This window comes from Equus quagga, chromosome 15 (genome assembly GCF_021613505.1).
Source record: "Equus quagga isolate Etosha38 chromosome 15, UCLA_HA_Equagga_1.0, whole genome shotgun sequence".
Taxonomy (NCBI): domain Eukaryota; kingdom Metazoa; phylum Chordata; class Mammalia; order Perissodactyla; family Equidae; genus Equus; species Equus quagga.
In genome coordinates this window covers 71,275,570-71,290,554 of record NC_060281.1, presented here as the reverse complement: position 1 = coordinate 71,290,554, position 14,985 = coordinate 71,275,570, and the positions used below count along the sequence as shown (strand labels likewise).

At 52.3% G+C, this 14,985-nt stretch overlaps 1 protein-coding gene across 3 annotated transcripts in view; it reads left to right on the top strand.

The window, feature by feature from the left end:
* TMEM120B (transmembrane protein 120B) overlaps window positions 1–14,985 on the top strand; it is a 38,722-nt gene that overhangs the window by 22,641 nt on the left and 1,096 nt on the right. Inside the window, exons 6-11 of one of the 3 annotated variants that reach the window (XM_046639961.1) lie at window positions 3,732–3,821; window positions 11,602–11,667; window positions 12,200–12,261; window positions 13,479–13,571; window positions 14,460–14,524; window positions 14,895–14,963. In XM_046639961.1, coding sequence (XP_046495917.1) covers window positions 3,732–3,821; window positions 11,602–11,667; window positions 12,200–12,261; window positions 13,479–13,571; window positions 14,460–14,524; window positions 14,895–14,963 — 445 coding nt within the window. The remainder of the gene's footprint in view (window positions 1–3,731; window positions 3,822–11,601; window positions 11,668–12,199; window positions 12,262–13,478; window positions 13,572–14,459; window positions 14,525–14,894; window positions 14,964–14,985) is intronic. The other 2 variants (XM_046639962.1, XM_046639963.1) reach the window with 2 other exon arrangements.

Here is a 14,985-nt window from a genome sequence, read left to right as displayed (position 1 = left end):
GCAGTCCTGTCCACCCTATGTCCATCCAACAAATATCTAGTAAACAGCTGTTGGAGAAGCCTTATAACATAGTGGTTAAGAAAGCGCTCAATGGCATACCCATGCAGTGAAATTTGTGATTTAGCCATAGACAGGAGTGAAGCACTGACACGTGCTACAGCGTGGACGAACCTTGAAAACATTCTGCGAAGTGAAAGAAGTTAGTCACGAAAGGCCACATATTCCGTTCATATGAAATGTCCAGAACTGGCAAATCCATAGAGATAGAAAATAGATTAGTGGTTACCAGGGGCTGAGGGAGGGGAAATGAGTAACTGCTAATGGGTATGGGGTTTCTTTTGGAGTGATGAGAATATTCTAGAACTAGGTCGTGATAGATGCATAACTGTGAATATACTAGAAACTACTGAATTGTGTACTTTAAAAGGCTGAATTTTATGGTATGTGAATTATATGTCAATTACAAAGAGAGAAAGAGAAAGAGGGGAAGAAGAAAAGAAAGAAAGATCACAGACTGCCTGGGTTGAATCCTGGCTTGGAGACTAACTGGCTGTTACCGTGGGCAGGTTCCCTCTGGGAGCCTCAGTCTCCCCATCGGGAAGACGAGGTGACACCAGTGCCTGTCTTACAGGGTTGTCGTGACGACTCGGTGTTAACACTGTATGTGGGGGGCTCTGCCCAGCACCTGGCACCCCGTAGTGTGGTTGAGAGCGTCAGCTGCTGCTGTTTGAGTGGGATGGGGGTGTGCCGCTCTGAGAGGCTGAGGCCACTGGGCTGAAGGTGCACTGCTCCCGGGGGGTTTCGTTTCTCCCCCAGGTCCTGGGTTTTCTGCCCCGAGGGGAGGCGGCCAAGTACGACTTGGGCATTTGGCCCTCGTATCAGGGATTTGTTTCCTGACAGGCGCTTGGCTAGGAGTCCAGTTGCTGGTCTGGCCACTTGAATGTCCAAACAAAGGCTCTTTTAGGCCCTGGGCCCGTGCCTGCCTGCCACCTCGGGCCTGGGCCGTTTCCCCGGAGGGCAAAGGCTGCACGCGTCAGTAATGCCTGCTCACATGCCCTTCTGGAAGCGGGTAGAAGTTCTTGGTGTACAACCAGCGTCCCTTGCGCTGGGACCTCTGGGGCCCTCAGGGGCAAACCTGTGGTGTGTTGTCCAGTTCTGGGACCCACTGAGGGAAGACTTCCATTTCCTCTCGGCCCTTTCTGAATTCATTTCCTGGGGCTGTCTTAACAAAGCACCACAAACTGGGCAGCTTGAAACAACAGAAAGCTATTTCATCACAGTTCTGGTGGGCACCTGGAGTTCAGTGCTGCTGGAGAACGGGGGGACAGCATGGGACATGCCTCAGTTATCCCAGCTGAGGGGCGAGGGAGTGGGGGTGTCCATCCTCTAACTGCTGTCGCTCAGGGGAGTGGAGGACTGCTCCCAGATGGTGTTAATTCCCTCACTCTCCTGATCTGCCTCTGCTGCCAGCAGCGTGAGCTCGGGGGGCCTGAGAAAGCCCCCGGGCATGCCGGGAATTGCAGGTTGTGGCTGTCAGAAGTGGTGTAGATGGGCATGGTTGTGCTAAGTGTGTCTGCCACAAGAACCAGTCCTGTAGGGTTGTTAGAGGATCCAGAAAGATCGTCCATGTAAAATGCCCGCAAGCTTGCAAGTTCCCAATAAGTAGTGCTGGCCTAGCGTGGCAGGCTGAATAATGGTCCCCAAAGATGGGCACTTTCTAATCCCCATAACCTGCGAATATGTCCCCTAATGTGGCAAAGGTCTTTGCAGATGGATTAAGTTAAGGATCTGGAGATGGGGGATTGTCCTGGGTTATCCAGGTGGCCCAGTGCCATCACAAGGGTCCTTATAAGAGGGAGGCAGGAGGGTCAGAGTCAGAGAATGAAATGTGATGACAGAAGCAGAGGTCAGAGTGATGTGGGGCCACAAGACAAGGAATGTGGGCGGCCTCTAAAAGCTGGAAAAGGCAAGGAATGGGTTCTCCCCTGGAGGCTCCCAGGGGAATGCTGCCCTGCCGACCCGTTTCAGACTTCAGACCTTCGGCACTGTAAGAGAATAAACGTGTTGCTTTAAGTCACTACGTTTGTGGTCATTTATTACAGCAGCAACCGGAAACTCACATACTTCAGCCAAGCAGGTTGAGGCGGGCACCTCAAGCATATCCCTGAAGTGCCAGAGCCATAAAACTTTATTTTCATTCTTCTTTTTACTGATAAGATACAGGAAAGGACTGGTGAAAATATCCTGCTAACCACAGTGGGCTCCTGGGCCTGTCTCCTGCTTGGAGGTGAGGTCAGAAGTCAGCGTGTATGTGCCCTGCACTGGGGGGGGCCATCCCCTCCCCCCCTGTGTCCTGGTCAGGTCATGTGGGCCTCTGATTTCCTCGGAGTCGGGCATCTGAGACTCAGTGCTCGGACTCTGGACACTGTGGGGCTTCCAGATTATGATGGGGAACACAGAAAGCTTGTTCAGAGGTGCGGCCTGGCGGAAGGTGCTGGTACTCTCCCCATTTACAGACAGGGACCCGACAGCCCTGGAGAATCGCTAACTCGTCCGTGCTCTCCGAGCCGGGATTGGAACTCAGGCCCTGTGTTTGCAGGTCTGTTCCTCCTCCTCCCGAGACTGCCTCTGCGGGCGATGGTTCAGTGGGACTCGGGGCTGAGAGTCCATCATCTGTGACCGCACAGCTTAAAAGACGCTTCCCACCCTCTTCTGTTATTGTTGAAGTTGCATCCTCCAGTTTCCCTCTCAGGGCCGTTAGAGCTGAGGAGGAGGAGGATCTCCCAGTTCAGGGATGGAAATGGCGCAGATGGGGCGTGTTCTCCCTGCCCTGAGCAGATGGGCAGCACCCCGTGCAGTCATTTCTGTTCCCCTGCTGGATGCATCTGTCTGACACTGGGAGGTGCAGAGGCGCTTGCCATTGGGGTTGAAGACAGCCTTTGTCGAGGTCTCGTCAGTCAGAGAGAGTCAGCGGCCAGGGAGCCCTCTGGCTGTCTGTTGCAGGCTCTTCCCCAGGATCCTTCACCCAGGAATGCTCATGTAGGGGGTCAGCCTTCCCATCTTACAGACAGCAGAGCTGAGGCCAGGCAGGTCTCTGACAAGGTCACACACAGCGTGTCCACTGGCTCTCCACTCTGACCAGGGCACAACACAGCTCCAGCTGCCCGGTTCTGCCCACCTTGAAGGCCTGCTCTGCCCAGCTCCAGGCTGTGGTCCCTGTAGAGGAGGCTGGGAGTTCTTGAGTTCGTCTTACAGACAATTCAGGCTGTCTGAAGAATTTCTTTGTATGTGCAACAAGGTTTACAGATGGTTTAAGGGGGCAGAGGGAATTTACATCTTGACACCACAGACAGTTTAAAATAGAATATTAGGTTCCCTGCGTAAAGTCGTTCTGTCACCATGCCACCAGAAATGTCACATCAGACAGTAAGAATTTAGGAGGGAGAGAGGCTGTCGTGGATCATGGGCTGAGTGATCCGGGAAGGAGAGGAATCCTCAGCTAGAGCCTTTAGGGCAGGGAGAATTCCTGTAGAAAGGTGAGGAGGGGACAGGCACTCTGGGTGGAGGCGAGGCTCTGTCTGCCTTCCTGGGGGTCATGGGGGTTTCCGGAGGCACGCTGCAGTGGGCAGCCCGTGCACGTCCTGGTTTGCTGTTCTGTTGCCGTGCGGGTGGGTCAGCCGTCCCTGGTTCTCATCCGTGCTCCCCTCCTTGGGGCTGTTTCTCCTCGCCAGGGTGACAGATGAAGTCTTTAACTTTCTGCTGGTGTGGTATTACTGCACCCTGACCATTCGGGAGAGTATTCTCATCAGCAACGGCTCCAGGTAATTGGGGGCCTGGCTTAGTGGAGGGTGTAGGGGGAGCCAAAGGGAAAGCCGTCATGGATTCTCAGCCTGCATTCGCTTCCTCCTCGGGGGAGTCTGTGACCACTCAGACCCAGGGAGGGGGAAAACTGTGTCTGCTGCTGCTGCAGTGTCACTTGCTATGGTCAGTCTCTTGCTTACAAGGAACCCTAACTCAACTGGACTTAACAGGAAATTTATTTTCTCCCGTCAAGGACCAGCTACATTGGGCTGACTTCAGGTGAGGCTTAAGCCAGGTGCTCAGACATTGTCATCAGGACCCAGTTTCTCTCCATCTCTCACCTCTGCCTTCTCCTGTGTTGTCTTTATTCTCAGGCTCCATGTAGGCGCACCCAGCAGCTCCAGGTTCACGTCTTTATTTCTAGCATTCCCAGCAAAATAGAGCACAGTCCTTTCTTCCAAGAGTGTCACTGGGTTTCCCTGGCACTCACTGGATCATGTGCCCATCTATGAACCAATCACTGTGGCCAGAGAATGCGTGGCTGTGATTGGTCAGGCCTGAGCCCTGTGCCCACCCTTACACTGTTAGAAGTCTAGAGGCTGAGTCTCAGGAGGGGAGTGCTTCCCCAGAGGAAAACTGGGGTACTATCACTGGAAAGAGGAGTGGATGCTGGTGACAAGAGTGGATGGTCCCGCACTGGGAGATGGGGAGGAGGGTAGACAGATGCTGTGGGTCTTGGGGCAAACTTGCCTTGTCACAGAGCTGGTGCTTGGGAGAAGGAGGCCAGGCTGGGAGTGGAGATTCCTGAGTTCTAGTACCAGTGCTGTCACTCAGCAGCTTTGTGACCCCGGACAAGTCATGTCCCCTTTTTGGGCTGTTTAAGAGTCCCATGGGGGAGTGATTGTGCCCCAGTGTTGCTGAGTGAATCTGGGCACGATTAGGGCACCTCTTATTCCCCAATCTCTGAAGGCCTCCAAGTGCAAGGAGCCCCACTATTTTCTCTCAGTTTCCTTTCTGCCCCGCCTGTCTCTGAGCTGAGACTCTCAGGACCCTGTTAAGATCCACGACTTGCCACCTGGAGGACCCATTTTCTGAAGGTCTGATTCCTTTCTGGTGTGTCCGTTTTAATCTCTATGTGCCATTCCTGTCCCTGTTCTTTCCTGGAACAACAGTAACAACCTCCCAACTCCTCCCCACTTCCTCCCTCCTGGGGTTTGCTAAGGAGTGGCTAGGAACTGTATTTAAGATTGGGGGCATCTGCCAAAGCCCCAAGTAATTTGCCACCTTCTCACTTTTCTGCCCAGTGGTCTCTTATGGCAGATCCTTGCCCTGCCGGGCCTTACCCTGAACATAGAGCCGAGAGGTAAGGACCGGGGAGCAGCGGTTTGTAGGTACGCAGCCCTGTAGCATGTAGCTCTTTAGAAAAGATCAGTGTTTCTCAAACTGCACTTGCTTTTGTCCTATCCATGCCTTTTGGGCCATATCCATGTATCACCTAGATGATAATTTTCTCACATTTTAAATCAACCCTCTCTTTTTTTTCACTTAAATATTAATTTATTTTAAATGGAAACTTTATTTCACTATCATACATGGAAACCAGCATCAATTGCAGGAAAGAGGAAGTCGTGTAAAAATATCTTTTTGTTTTCATTGTCTAAATTATTGAAGTCAGTCATTCTTGCTTCCTGTAGGCTCTGTGCCCGAGGCCTGCTCTCTCTCTTGTGTGTGTGTACATGTGTGTAAAAAGGGAGTTTAGCAGATCTTGAGAGGCGTTAAAGATGTACTAGCATCTCGCCAAGACGCTTTCCCTGACTTAATCAGGAGATGGAAAGAGAACTGAAAAGATGGCTTCTCGCCATGATTCAGTGTCATCTATAGACTGTTATGCTCGAAGATCATCTAAAACCTTGTGATACGCGCCCCATGCTTTGGGAAACACTGAGGTAGAGGATCTTACCAAGTAAATAACATCCATAGCTTTCCTTAATTTTAGTGAATAGTATCTTTCTGCTTTTGGGTATGGCCGGAGGGAGCCAGTGGAGTATATAGTGGGGAAATGGGGCCAGAGTGATTGGCAAGGCTTCCTTGTCACTAATTTTCTTCCCATACCCATGGGCTGTCAGTCTTGCAGTTTCACCCTTCTGATGGGCTCATATCAAGAGTGTTCAGGGGCATGCTACGTCTCTAACAGTCACTAACACTTGAGTACGAGTTAGTCTTGTCAGCTCTTTTTCTAGTATGACAAGCTGTGGATGGAGGGGTTACCAGAGAGAAGGGAGCAGGACTGAGTGGAGGTCCCTGCGAGTGCGGCATACCAGGAAAATGGGAAGGGGCACAAAGGAGGAAGAAATGGCATTCCATGCCGTGCCTCGTTTGCCTAACCCTTTAGCAGGGGCTGTTCTGGGGCCTCCTTTAAGCTCATGCTCTGATGGCACAGCAGGAAGGGTTGTCTCTGAGCTTGTAATGCAGAGCTTTGCGTGTGGGTCTGCTCTATCCACCCCTCTCCCTGGCATTCATCACACATTTATTTTGAGCATCTCCTAGGTGCCAGACACTGAGCTGGAGACTCCAAGATAACCCATACTCTGTGCCTTTTGGGAGCACTCAGAGTTTTTTTTAAAAGACCCATTCATGGTCAATATGGTTCAGGAATCTCGAGTTGTAATGGCACTGTTCCCCCAAGCCTGCCTCTCCACTCTGGCCTGGGGCGGGGGTTCGGATGTGCTGGTGGTGCGGAGGCTGGAATGGATGAGGTGGGCTCGTACAGGTGCCTCATCTTCTGGAATGACTACAGGAGTTGTGGCCAATTTGTGGGAGAGGGGGCACAGCAGGTGGGCCCAATCTGAGTAACTAAAACTTGTGACTCATCCTCGAAATCTGTTGGATATCTAGCCTCCATCCTCCCCCAGCTCCTTCTCGGAGCTGCTTTCTCCTGGGGGCGGGCAGGGGAGGTGCCTTTGAGGTTTTCCCTCACACTTGGCCCTTACCAGGAGTAGCTGAGAAACCATTCCAAGAGAGCACATGAGGAGGAGGGAGGGGTCTGGATTGGGGTGAAATCCACCCTTCTCTTCTCTGAAGCATCCCAGGGCCAGCTCAGGGTTGGCATCCAGTAAACACTCCATGGTCTTTGTAGAAACAAATGGCACCCAGGCTCGGCACTGAGGGAAGGTCCCTGGGGCTGTACCAGCGGTCTAAAGACAGCTGGTGCTGAGCTCTAGGGGCTTCCTGGAGCCTTGCTGCCCGGTTGTGGTCTGGCTGAGCCCCCTTCCTCCTGTTCCCCATTACCTGAGGCCTGAATTAGGGGTGTGGTCAGGGAAGCAGGCCTAGAGAGGTGGGGTATGGAGGAACTCCCCGCTTTGGTTTGTGTCTGACACCTCCCATGTGAGATGTAGCTCATTAGCTCAGTGCAGTAAGTAAATCGGCTTCCCTTGCAAATTTCGCAAATAAGGGAAAACCGCCCAAGAGGAGTGAACGTGAAGGGGGAGAGCCGCCCTGATGGCCTAGTGGTTAAAGTTCCATGCACTCCCTGCTTTGGCAGCCGGGGTTCGTTTCCTGGCTGTGGAACCACACCGCCCGTCTGTTAGGCCATGCCGTGGCGGTGGGTCACAAAGAACTAGAAGGACTTACAGCTAGGATATACAACCCTGTACTGGGACTTTGGGGGAAAAAAACACCCCAAAAACGTGAAGGGGGAGCATATAAATAGTTCAAGGAGGTGAAAAGGGCTCAAACAATGTTAACAACCCTGCTTCCTTTCCCTAGTCTATTGTCCCTTGTGCTGGCTCCCAGCCCTCCGTCCAGCATCCTACCTAATCAGCACTCCCAGAGGAGCAAGCTCCTTTCCTCCACTGAGCCAGCTGCAATCTTGAGAGGGACTTCTCATTGGCTAGGCTCAGGTCACATGCTCATCCCTGAGACAATCACTGACTGGAGGGATGCAGAGCCGTGATTGGCTGAGTCTGAGTCATGTGCCCAGTTAAATTCCTCAGCTCCACCCCAACTACCTAGACTGAGTGTGGGGGTGAGGTGGTTCCCCCAAAGAAAGCTGAGGCCCAGACCAGAATGGGAGTGATTGACAGACAAGCAAAACAGCAGATGTCTCCCACAGTTAGTTCTGGGCCAGAATGAATAATGAATCAGAGATCATGTTGGCATTCTTGGCGAGCCGGCCCACAGGTTCCTGGCTCTAACCAGACTTTATAGGGGCCTTCCCTGGGATACACAGGTGTAGGGGTGACAAGCAAGGGAGGGAGCCTCAGTGTGGAGGCCGTTCCCCCAACTGCCCAGAGGGACCCGGAGCTCAAAGCCAGAAGCAGCCTGGGGTTGAACAATGGCTGGTACACATATCTGTGGACACACTGCAAACGTGACTAAGGTGTCCTGAAGGGAGGGCCCTCGTCTCCCTGGGCACAATCCCCAGATACCAGGACATGCTGTCCCTACGTTCTGGCCACATGTGCACCACTCTTCCTGCAGCCTCCACTGTCTGCTCATTTAGAAAGCCCACAAGTCCTTGCAAGCTTCATCTCTGTAGCAAAATGGGCCCAGAGAATGACCACTAATTGGTGCAGTTTTCTTTTTGGGGTGATAAAAATGTCCTAAAACTGATTGTGGTCATGGTTCCAAAAACTGTGAATGTAGTAAAAACCACTGACTCGTATACTTTATTTTTTTATTTTATTTTATTTTTCTTTTCTGCTTTATCTCCCCAAACCGCCGCTGCTCCCCCCCTCCCCCCGCCCGGTACATAGTTGTATATCTTAGTTGCAGGTCCTTCTAGTTGTGGGAAGACTCGTATACTTTAAATGGGTGAATGGTATGGTATCTGAATTATATCACAATAAAACTGTTATATAAATACACACACATGCACAAAACCAGTCCAGAGCCCTGGGGTGTGCAGATGGATGATGGATGCTGTGCTGGGGAAGAAGCAATTTCTAGCTCTCCTGGTGCTGCTGAGCTGTTTATTGGCGGCATCTGTTAGAGATGGGCTCTGGGCATGGTGAGCAGAGAAATTCAAAGCTGCTGCTCGGCCACGCTTCTTGCCCAGACCCTGTGTCTGGCTCTGCCGCCCCCACGAAGGGAGAGGGCATTTCTCGGGGGAGCTTTGTGGAGCAGGACGTGGGAGCGTGGGGCTTGCGTGTGGCTTTGCAGAGAACCAGGGGGTTCCAGAGAGGCTTCTTGGGCTCAAGCTGAAAGTCTGAGGATGGGGCCAACTGCCTTTTCTGTCAGAAAATTAGAGCCAGGGGTTTTCGTAGATTCTGATGGACAAGACAGGGACTTGGGGAGGGAGAGACTGGGACAAAGAAGCAGGTGGATATCTTGTCTTGTGAACTTACATGGCACCTGCAACAATCTCCTGTCACCTCTGTGCTGGTGGCAACCAGACCAGCTGCTGCTTGCACCAGCCGCACCTCCTGGATGTCATTCATTTCAACATTGATTGAGTGCCTACTGTTTACCGGCTGCTGTTAGTGCTAGGAATAAAGAGCCACCTACAGCCTTGTCTCTCACCATGACCCTTGAAGTGCCCCCAGGCCATTGCGTGCACAGCTAAGTTATGCCCAGAACTATTGTAGGGCTTCAAAGAGAAGAAGAGAGGAGTAAGATCCAGTCTCTGCTCTTATGATGTCTATATTCTGGTTGGGAGGTTTTAAGACTGCTCAAAATTGCTTATTAGGACAATGCAAATTAAAACCTCCATGACACACCAATTTTCACCTAATAAGATGGGAAGAAATTTGAAAATCTTGTCAGGCGTTTGTGCAGGTTTGAGGAACCAGATATTCTCCGCTACTGCTGCTAGAAGTTTAAGTTGGATAGCAGTCTTGGAGGGCGATTTGACAAGTAGCCATGCATACATCCTCTGACCTGGCCAGCCTACTTCTCGGTAGGCACCACAGAGAAACAGTGTCATTGCCCTTAGGGACATCCACAAGGATGTCATGGCAGCATTAGAGGATGATAGTGACAGTTGAGGGACAGCCAAGTAGACTGTGGCGGAGCTGCATCCTGAGATGTCATGTGGCATTTAAGAAGCCAGTGACAGGTCTGCAGGTACTGGCCTGGGAGTCAAGACATGAAAGCAAGTTGCAGGACGATTTTAGTTAAAAAGTCTAACCCAGCGCTCATCCCCCGAGCCAGCAGATCCTCGGGCTCCTCCTTTTGTGAGCGGCAGCACCTTGGACCGCATCTCCCCACTTGGCTGCCGCCCCAGTCCTTTCTCGAGAGAGTTCTGGAGGGCGAGGGTTTCCTACTACTCCCACGTGGAAACTGCAGGCGTCCCAGTCTTTGAGAAGAAGCTCGCTGCTCCCGGGCTGCATTTGGCAAAGCAGATCATTGCCAGATAGACTCAGTTGTATTGAGGTAACTGAGCTCCAGAGAGGGGCCAGGGAAGGGCAGCAGAGGCCAGAGGCAGACCCGGGGACTTTGACGGGAAAAGGTTTGAGGGGCCAGCTTCATCCTAGGCTGCCGCTGACACAGAGGAGGAGGTGACAGCCAGGCTCCTTCCCCCACTGTGGAGAGCTGGGAGCTGAGGGAGCTCTGGGTTCTGACAGCAGAGTCCCCACAGCTTCTGGACTGGACGGATGAAGTCGAGGGCTGGGCAAGGACCTGCTGTAGACAGCAGGTGTAGGTGCGCCTAGGGCATCGGGCTCCCGGGAGAAGCTGTGTCTGGGATGGTGTGAGCGCCTGCCGTTGCAGCCTGTCGTTTCTCTGTATCTGTGTGGGGTAACGTAGGTAGCTACAGCTGTGTGGAAATGTGTGCGTGTGTTCTGTGTTTATTCAACACACTTACTGAGCGCCTGCTCTGAGCCAGGTGTCACAGATACATGGATGAACAACACAGACAAGATCCTTGCTCTTCTGGAGTTTACATTTGAGTGGGGAAGGGGGTTTAGAAAACAAACAAGAAAAACAGGAATTTCAGATAGTTGTAAGCACCATGATGAAAATGAAACAGGGTAATTGTGATCCAAAGTGGGGCTGGCTGTTTTAGTTAAGGTGGTCAGGGAAGGCATCTTGGAGGAGGTGACAGTTGGTCCGAAGCTTGAATTCGGACCAGGAGCCAGGCAGCCAAGTGTTGGAGCAGAGAGAATGGCAAGTAGGGGAGCCCTGCTGGTCTGCCCTGGCTGTCATGAGAAAATACCAGACTCGGGGCTTAAACAACAGAAATTCATTCTCACAGTTCTGGAGACTAGAAGTCCAAGATCAAGGTGCCTGCAGCGTTGGTTTCTCCTGAGGCCTCTCCTTGGCTTGCAGATGGCCACACTGTCTTCACACGGCCTTTTCTCTGAGCATGCGCACCCCCTGTGTCTCTTCCTCTAGTAAATCCTCTTGGATTAGAGCCCATCCTTATGACCTCATTTAACCTTAATCACCTCTTTGAAGGCCCCGTCTCCAAATACAGTCACATTCTAGGGTACTGGGGGTTAGGGTTTCAACATAGGAGTTTGAGGGGCACACAGTTCAGCCCATAACAGGCCCTGAGGTACAGTGTGCTTGAGGGGTTCAAGGAGAAGAGGACAGGGAGGCGGGGCCTGGACTTGTGGAGAGCTTAGGGATGTGTTCTGAGGGTTGTGGGAAGCCACTGGAGGCCCAATTGCTTCTGTGGGTCTCGTGGTTCCTGTGTGATTCTGCATCTCTGTGGGGCAGAGAGAAGGCAGTCATGGCTTGTATCTATTTCGTGGCTGTTTCTGGGCCCCAGAGCAGCCCCCTCCCACGTAGGCTAGGGAGCCAGCAGGCGCCTGCGTTTCTCTCTCCGCCTGAGCTCCTTTTCCTTTTGTTCTCTCTGAGAATTAAAGGCTGGTGGGTGTCTCACCACTACGTGTCCACGTTCCTGTCTGGAGTGATGTTGACCTGGTGAGTGTCTCCTACCATGCCCTGAGGGCCTCCGCTCGCCCTCCTCAGGAAGGGAGCTGGTAAATGGGGGCTGGTGGTGGGTGAGGGGGCCCAGGTTGGAGGGGGGCAAGGGGCTTTCAGGTCAAGAAGGAAAATGTGAGCTTACAACCGGGCTGTGGGGACCACCCCCAAACCAGCTGGCTGGTTTTCTGGGGAATGTCCCATCCACCTGCTGGCTGGAGCAGAGGTGAGAGGGAGCAGGGCTGGACGGATGAGGCTCCAGCACCAAAGGGGACTAAGATGGAGGGAGGGGCACTGGGCGGGAACTTGGGCTTCAGGCTGACTGTATGGGCTCCCCTGGTTCTGAGACGGACTTAAAGCAGTGATGGAAATGACCTGGTCCAGCCCAGGGACACTGGTGATAAAGAAGGGCAGAAATCAGGGACCTCGGTTTAATTTTAAAACCTTTTCCTCTCGGATGGAACAGAGACGGGTGGGGATGAGTGTCTGATTTCAAGCTGTCTCACCTTTGCCTCTCCCCACTTCTCTGCAGGCCTAACGGACTAATTTATCAGAAGTTTCGCAATCAGTTTTTAGCATTTTCCATTTTTCAGAGTGAGTGTCTCTTGCCCAGATTCCGGGGAGGGGGCACGGTTTCCTGTGGCTTTCACTGAGGGAGGACCCTGTAGCCCTGTGTGAGGGGCGTGTCTTGCGTGGAAGGGAAACAAGACTGGGGGAGGTCCCTGGGCAGCCTGGGGCAGGGGAGTGTCCCAGAAATCCAGAAGAGAGCTCTCCCCGCCAGATCATCTCCATCCTACCCTGCAGCCTGGGAGAGGGAGGCCTGACCCACCCCCACCCCCTGTAGCTCCTGTCGCCTCCTTTCCCCTCCCTGAAACTTATCCAATTGCAGCCTTCTAGAACTGAGTGGTGGTGGGGGCACTAACTTTGTTTTCCTCAAAATGGAAATATACATTCTTTTTCTCACTTAAGAATAGCCCTGGATTTATATTATATCCAATGAACTGGGCGCAGGGGTCACCTCTGGGAAGGGGAGCCTGGATGGTTGGGGACGGGGACGGAGGGAGTTTTACTTTTTACTGAGTACCTGTTTGTTCCCTTTGAATTTTATGCGACGTGTATGTTACCTGTTCAAAAAGTATGATTTAGTTTTTAAATAAAACTCTGCTTCCAAATGCAAATATATAAAGCTGAGAATGAAAACTGTGTATAATCCCACCCTTAGGGATGATCACTGTTAATAGATCTGTGTCCTTTCAGATGTTTTTATTCATAAATGCGTATCTCTGTATGTACTGCATTATGTATAGTCCACAAATGTGGGATCCCTCTGCACATATAGCTTTGCTTATAACCTAGTTTTTTTTTTTTTTTTAACAATTTCTCATGGGTATTTTTCCATGTCAATACACAGAATTCTACTTCCTCATTTTTAATGACTACAAAGTACCCCATTGTATGAAACTATCTTTTGCGTGTCTTGGCATTGCACGCAGCTCCCAGCATGGCGCTGCCATTCCAGCAAGCATCTATTGAGTGTCTACTGCATGCCTAGGAAAGCTGCAGAAGTTTCTAGTCTAGTTGGGTCCTCAGATAACCTGAGCTCTCTTTGTATTCTGGTTAAGGGATAAAGTGGGTTCAGTCTGAAGTATGTGCACGGTGCGCATGTGATCATGTGTGTAGTTGCTAGGGGTGGGGGTGGAGTTGCACCCAGGGTGCCCCCTGCCCCTGCAGGCAGTGAAGACCCGGGGCTTGCTGTGGAGGTGTCGCCCAGTCCTCCAGGTCCTGAGCTGGGCGCTGTGCTCCCCCTGCAGGCTGTGTCCAGTTCCTGCAATATTATTACCAGAGGGGCTGCCTCTACCGGCTGCGGGCCCTGGGGGAGAGGAATCACCTGGACCTCACGGTGGGTACGTAGCCCTGGCTGGGGTGTAGGGGCAAGCCCCTGACCCCTCCCTGCTCCGCTAGACCTTGCCTTTCACTCCCCACTGGGCGCCCCTGCCAGTAAGAGCATAGAAAGACTGACCACACGCAAAGCCGGGGCTGCTGGCCTCTGCCCAAGTTGCTTTTCCTAATTCATCGCAGATTCTGTTTCAGCTGACGAGCATGAGGCCAGCTGCGTGCCAGGCCCTTGATGCTGATTTCTCTCTTATCTTTTTTGAAAGTCCATTTTCGGTCTGTTTTATAATATATGTAATATTAGCTTAGTGTTGCACATACAAAATTTATGTATGATATGTCTACATGTAAATGTGTATAAACATATACATGTATGTATCTTGGGAGTGTATGCTGAGCTTTTTTAACTCGTAGAGGTGGGTGCTTAAAAAAGCTCGGAGACCCCTCATCTAAACTCTCGGGGGAAACTTTTTAATAGAACTCTGCTATCTTTTAAGGTGGTCATTTCCATTGAATTACTCTGCAAAGTAGGTCCTATCTTGTCAAGGCTCGATTACAATGATTCATGCAAAAGCCTACGTAAATTAAAGAAATTATTAAAAAACAGTGCCTGGACATGAACGTTCTGTAGGTATTGTCGAGCTCACTTAGTTCCTGGTGACTTGAGGCGTGAGAGCAGTCAGGCCTGGCCACAGCTGTTCTTCCCGCTCTCTGGGTTATTTTCACAGCGAGTGCTCACCCACCTATAAGAGGGGAGGGCTGTCCCCCCCACCTCCGGTGTGTTTGTGCCTGACTAATCTCAGGGTGACTGGCATGGCTGGGCAGGGGGCACTTGGTGTGGCCGTGGGGGCAGCCGAACCCCCTCACCTGGCCCCTCCCTCCCTCCCTCCTCTCCACAGAAGGATTCCAGTCCTGGATGTGGCGGGGCCTCACCTTCCTTCTGCCTTTCCTGTTCTGTGGCCACGTGAGTCCCCCTAGAGTTTGTGGGTATCCCCTGCTCTGGGCTGACCCCCGGGGACAGAGGTCTTCAGGCCTCTCCCTCATTCACCAGCCATCCCCCAGTTGGGCCCCACGGGGTCCTAGGGCTAGGACGGCCCCTGGTTCCAGGGGTGCCAAAGGCAGAAGCCAGAACTGGCCCTCAGCACCAGCATGCCCAACCCCAGGCCCTCAGACCTGCTCTGGCCTAGGGTGCCCCTGTTTCATTTGGGAGGTTTGTCAGTGTGTCAGGGAAGTTGATACCAGAAGCTCCAGGGCCTGGTCCATCTCCCGAGCTTTCCCTCGGGGGTCTCCAGGGGAACTGGGTCAGTGAGCAGCGCCTGCCTCCCCTCTCGCAGTTCTGGCAGCTCTACAATGCCGTCACGTTGTTTGAGCTCTCCAGCCACGAGGAATGCAAAGAATGGCAGGTATGGGGTGTGCGTGCGCGTG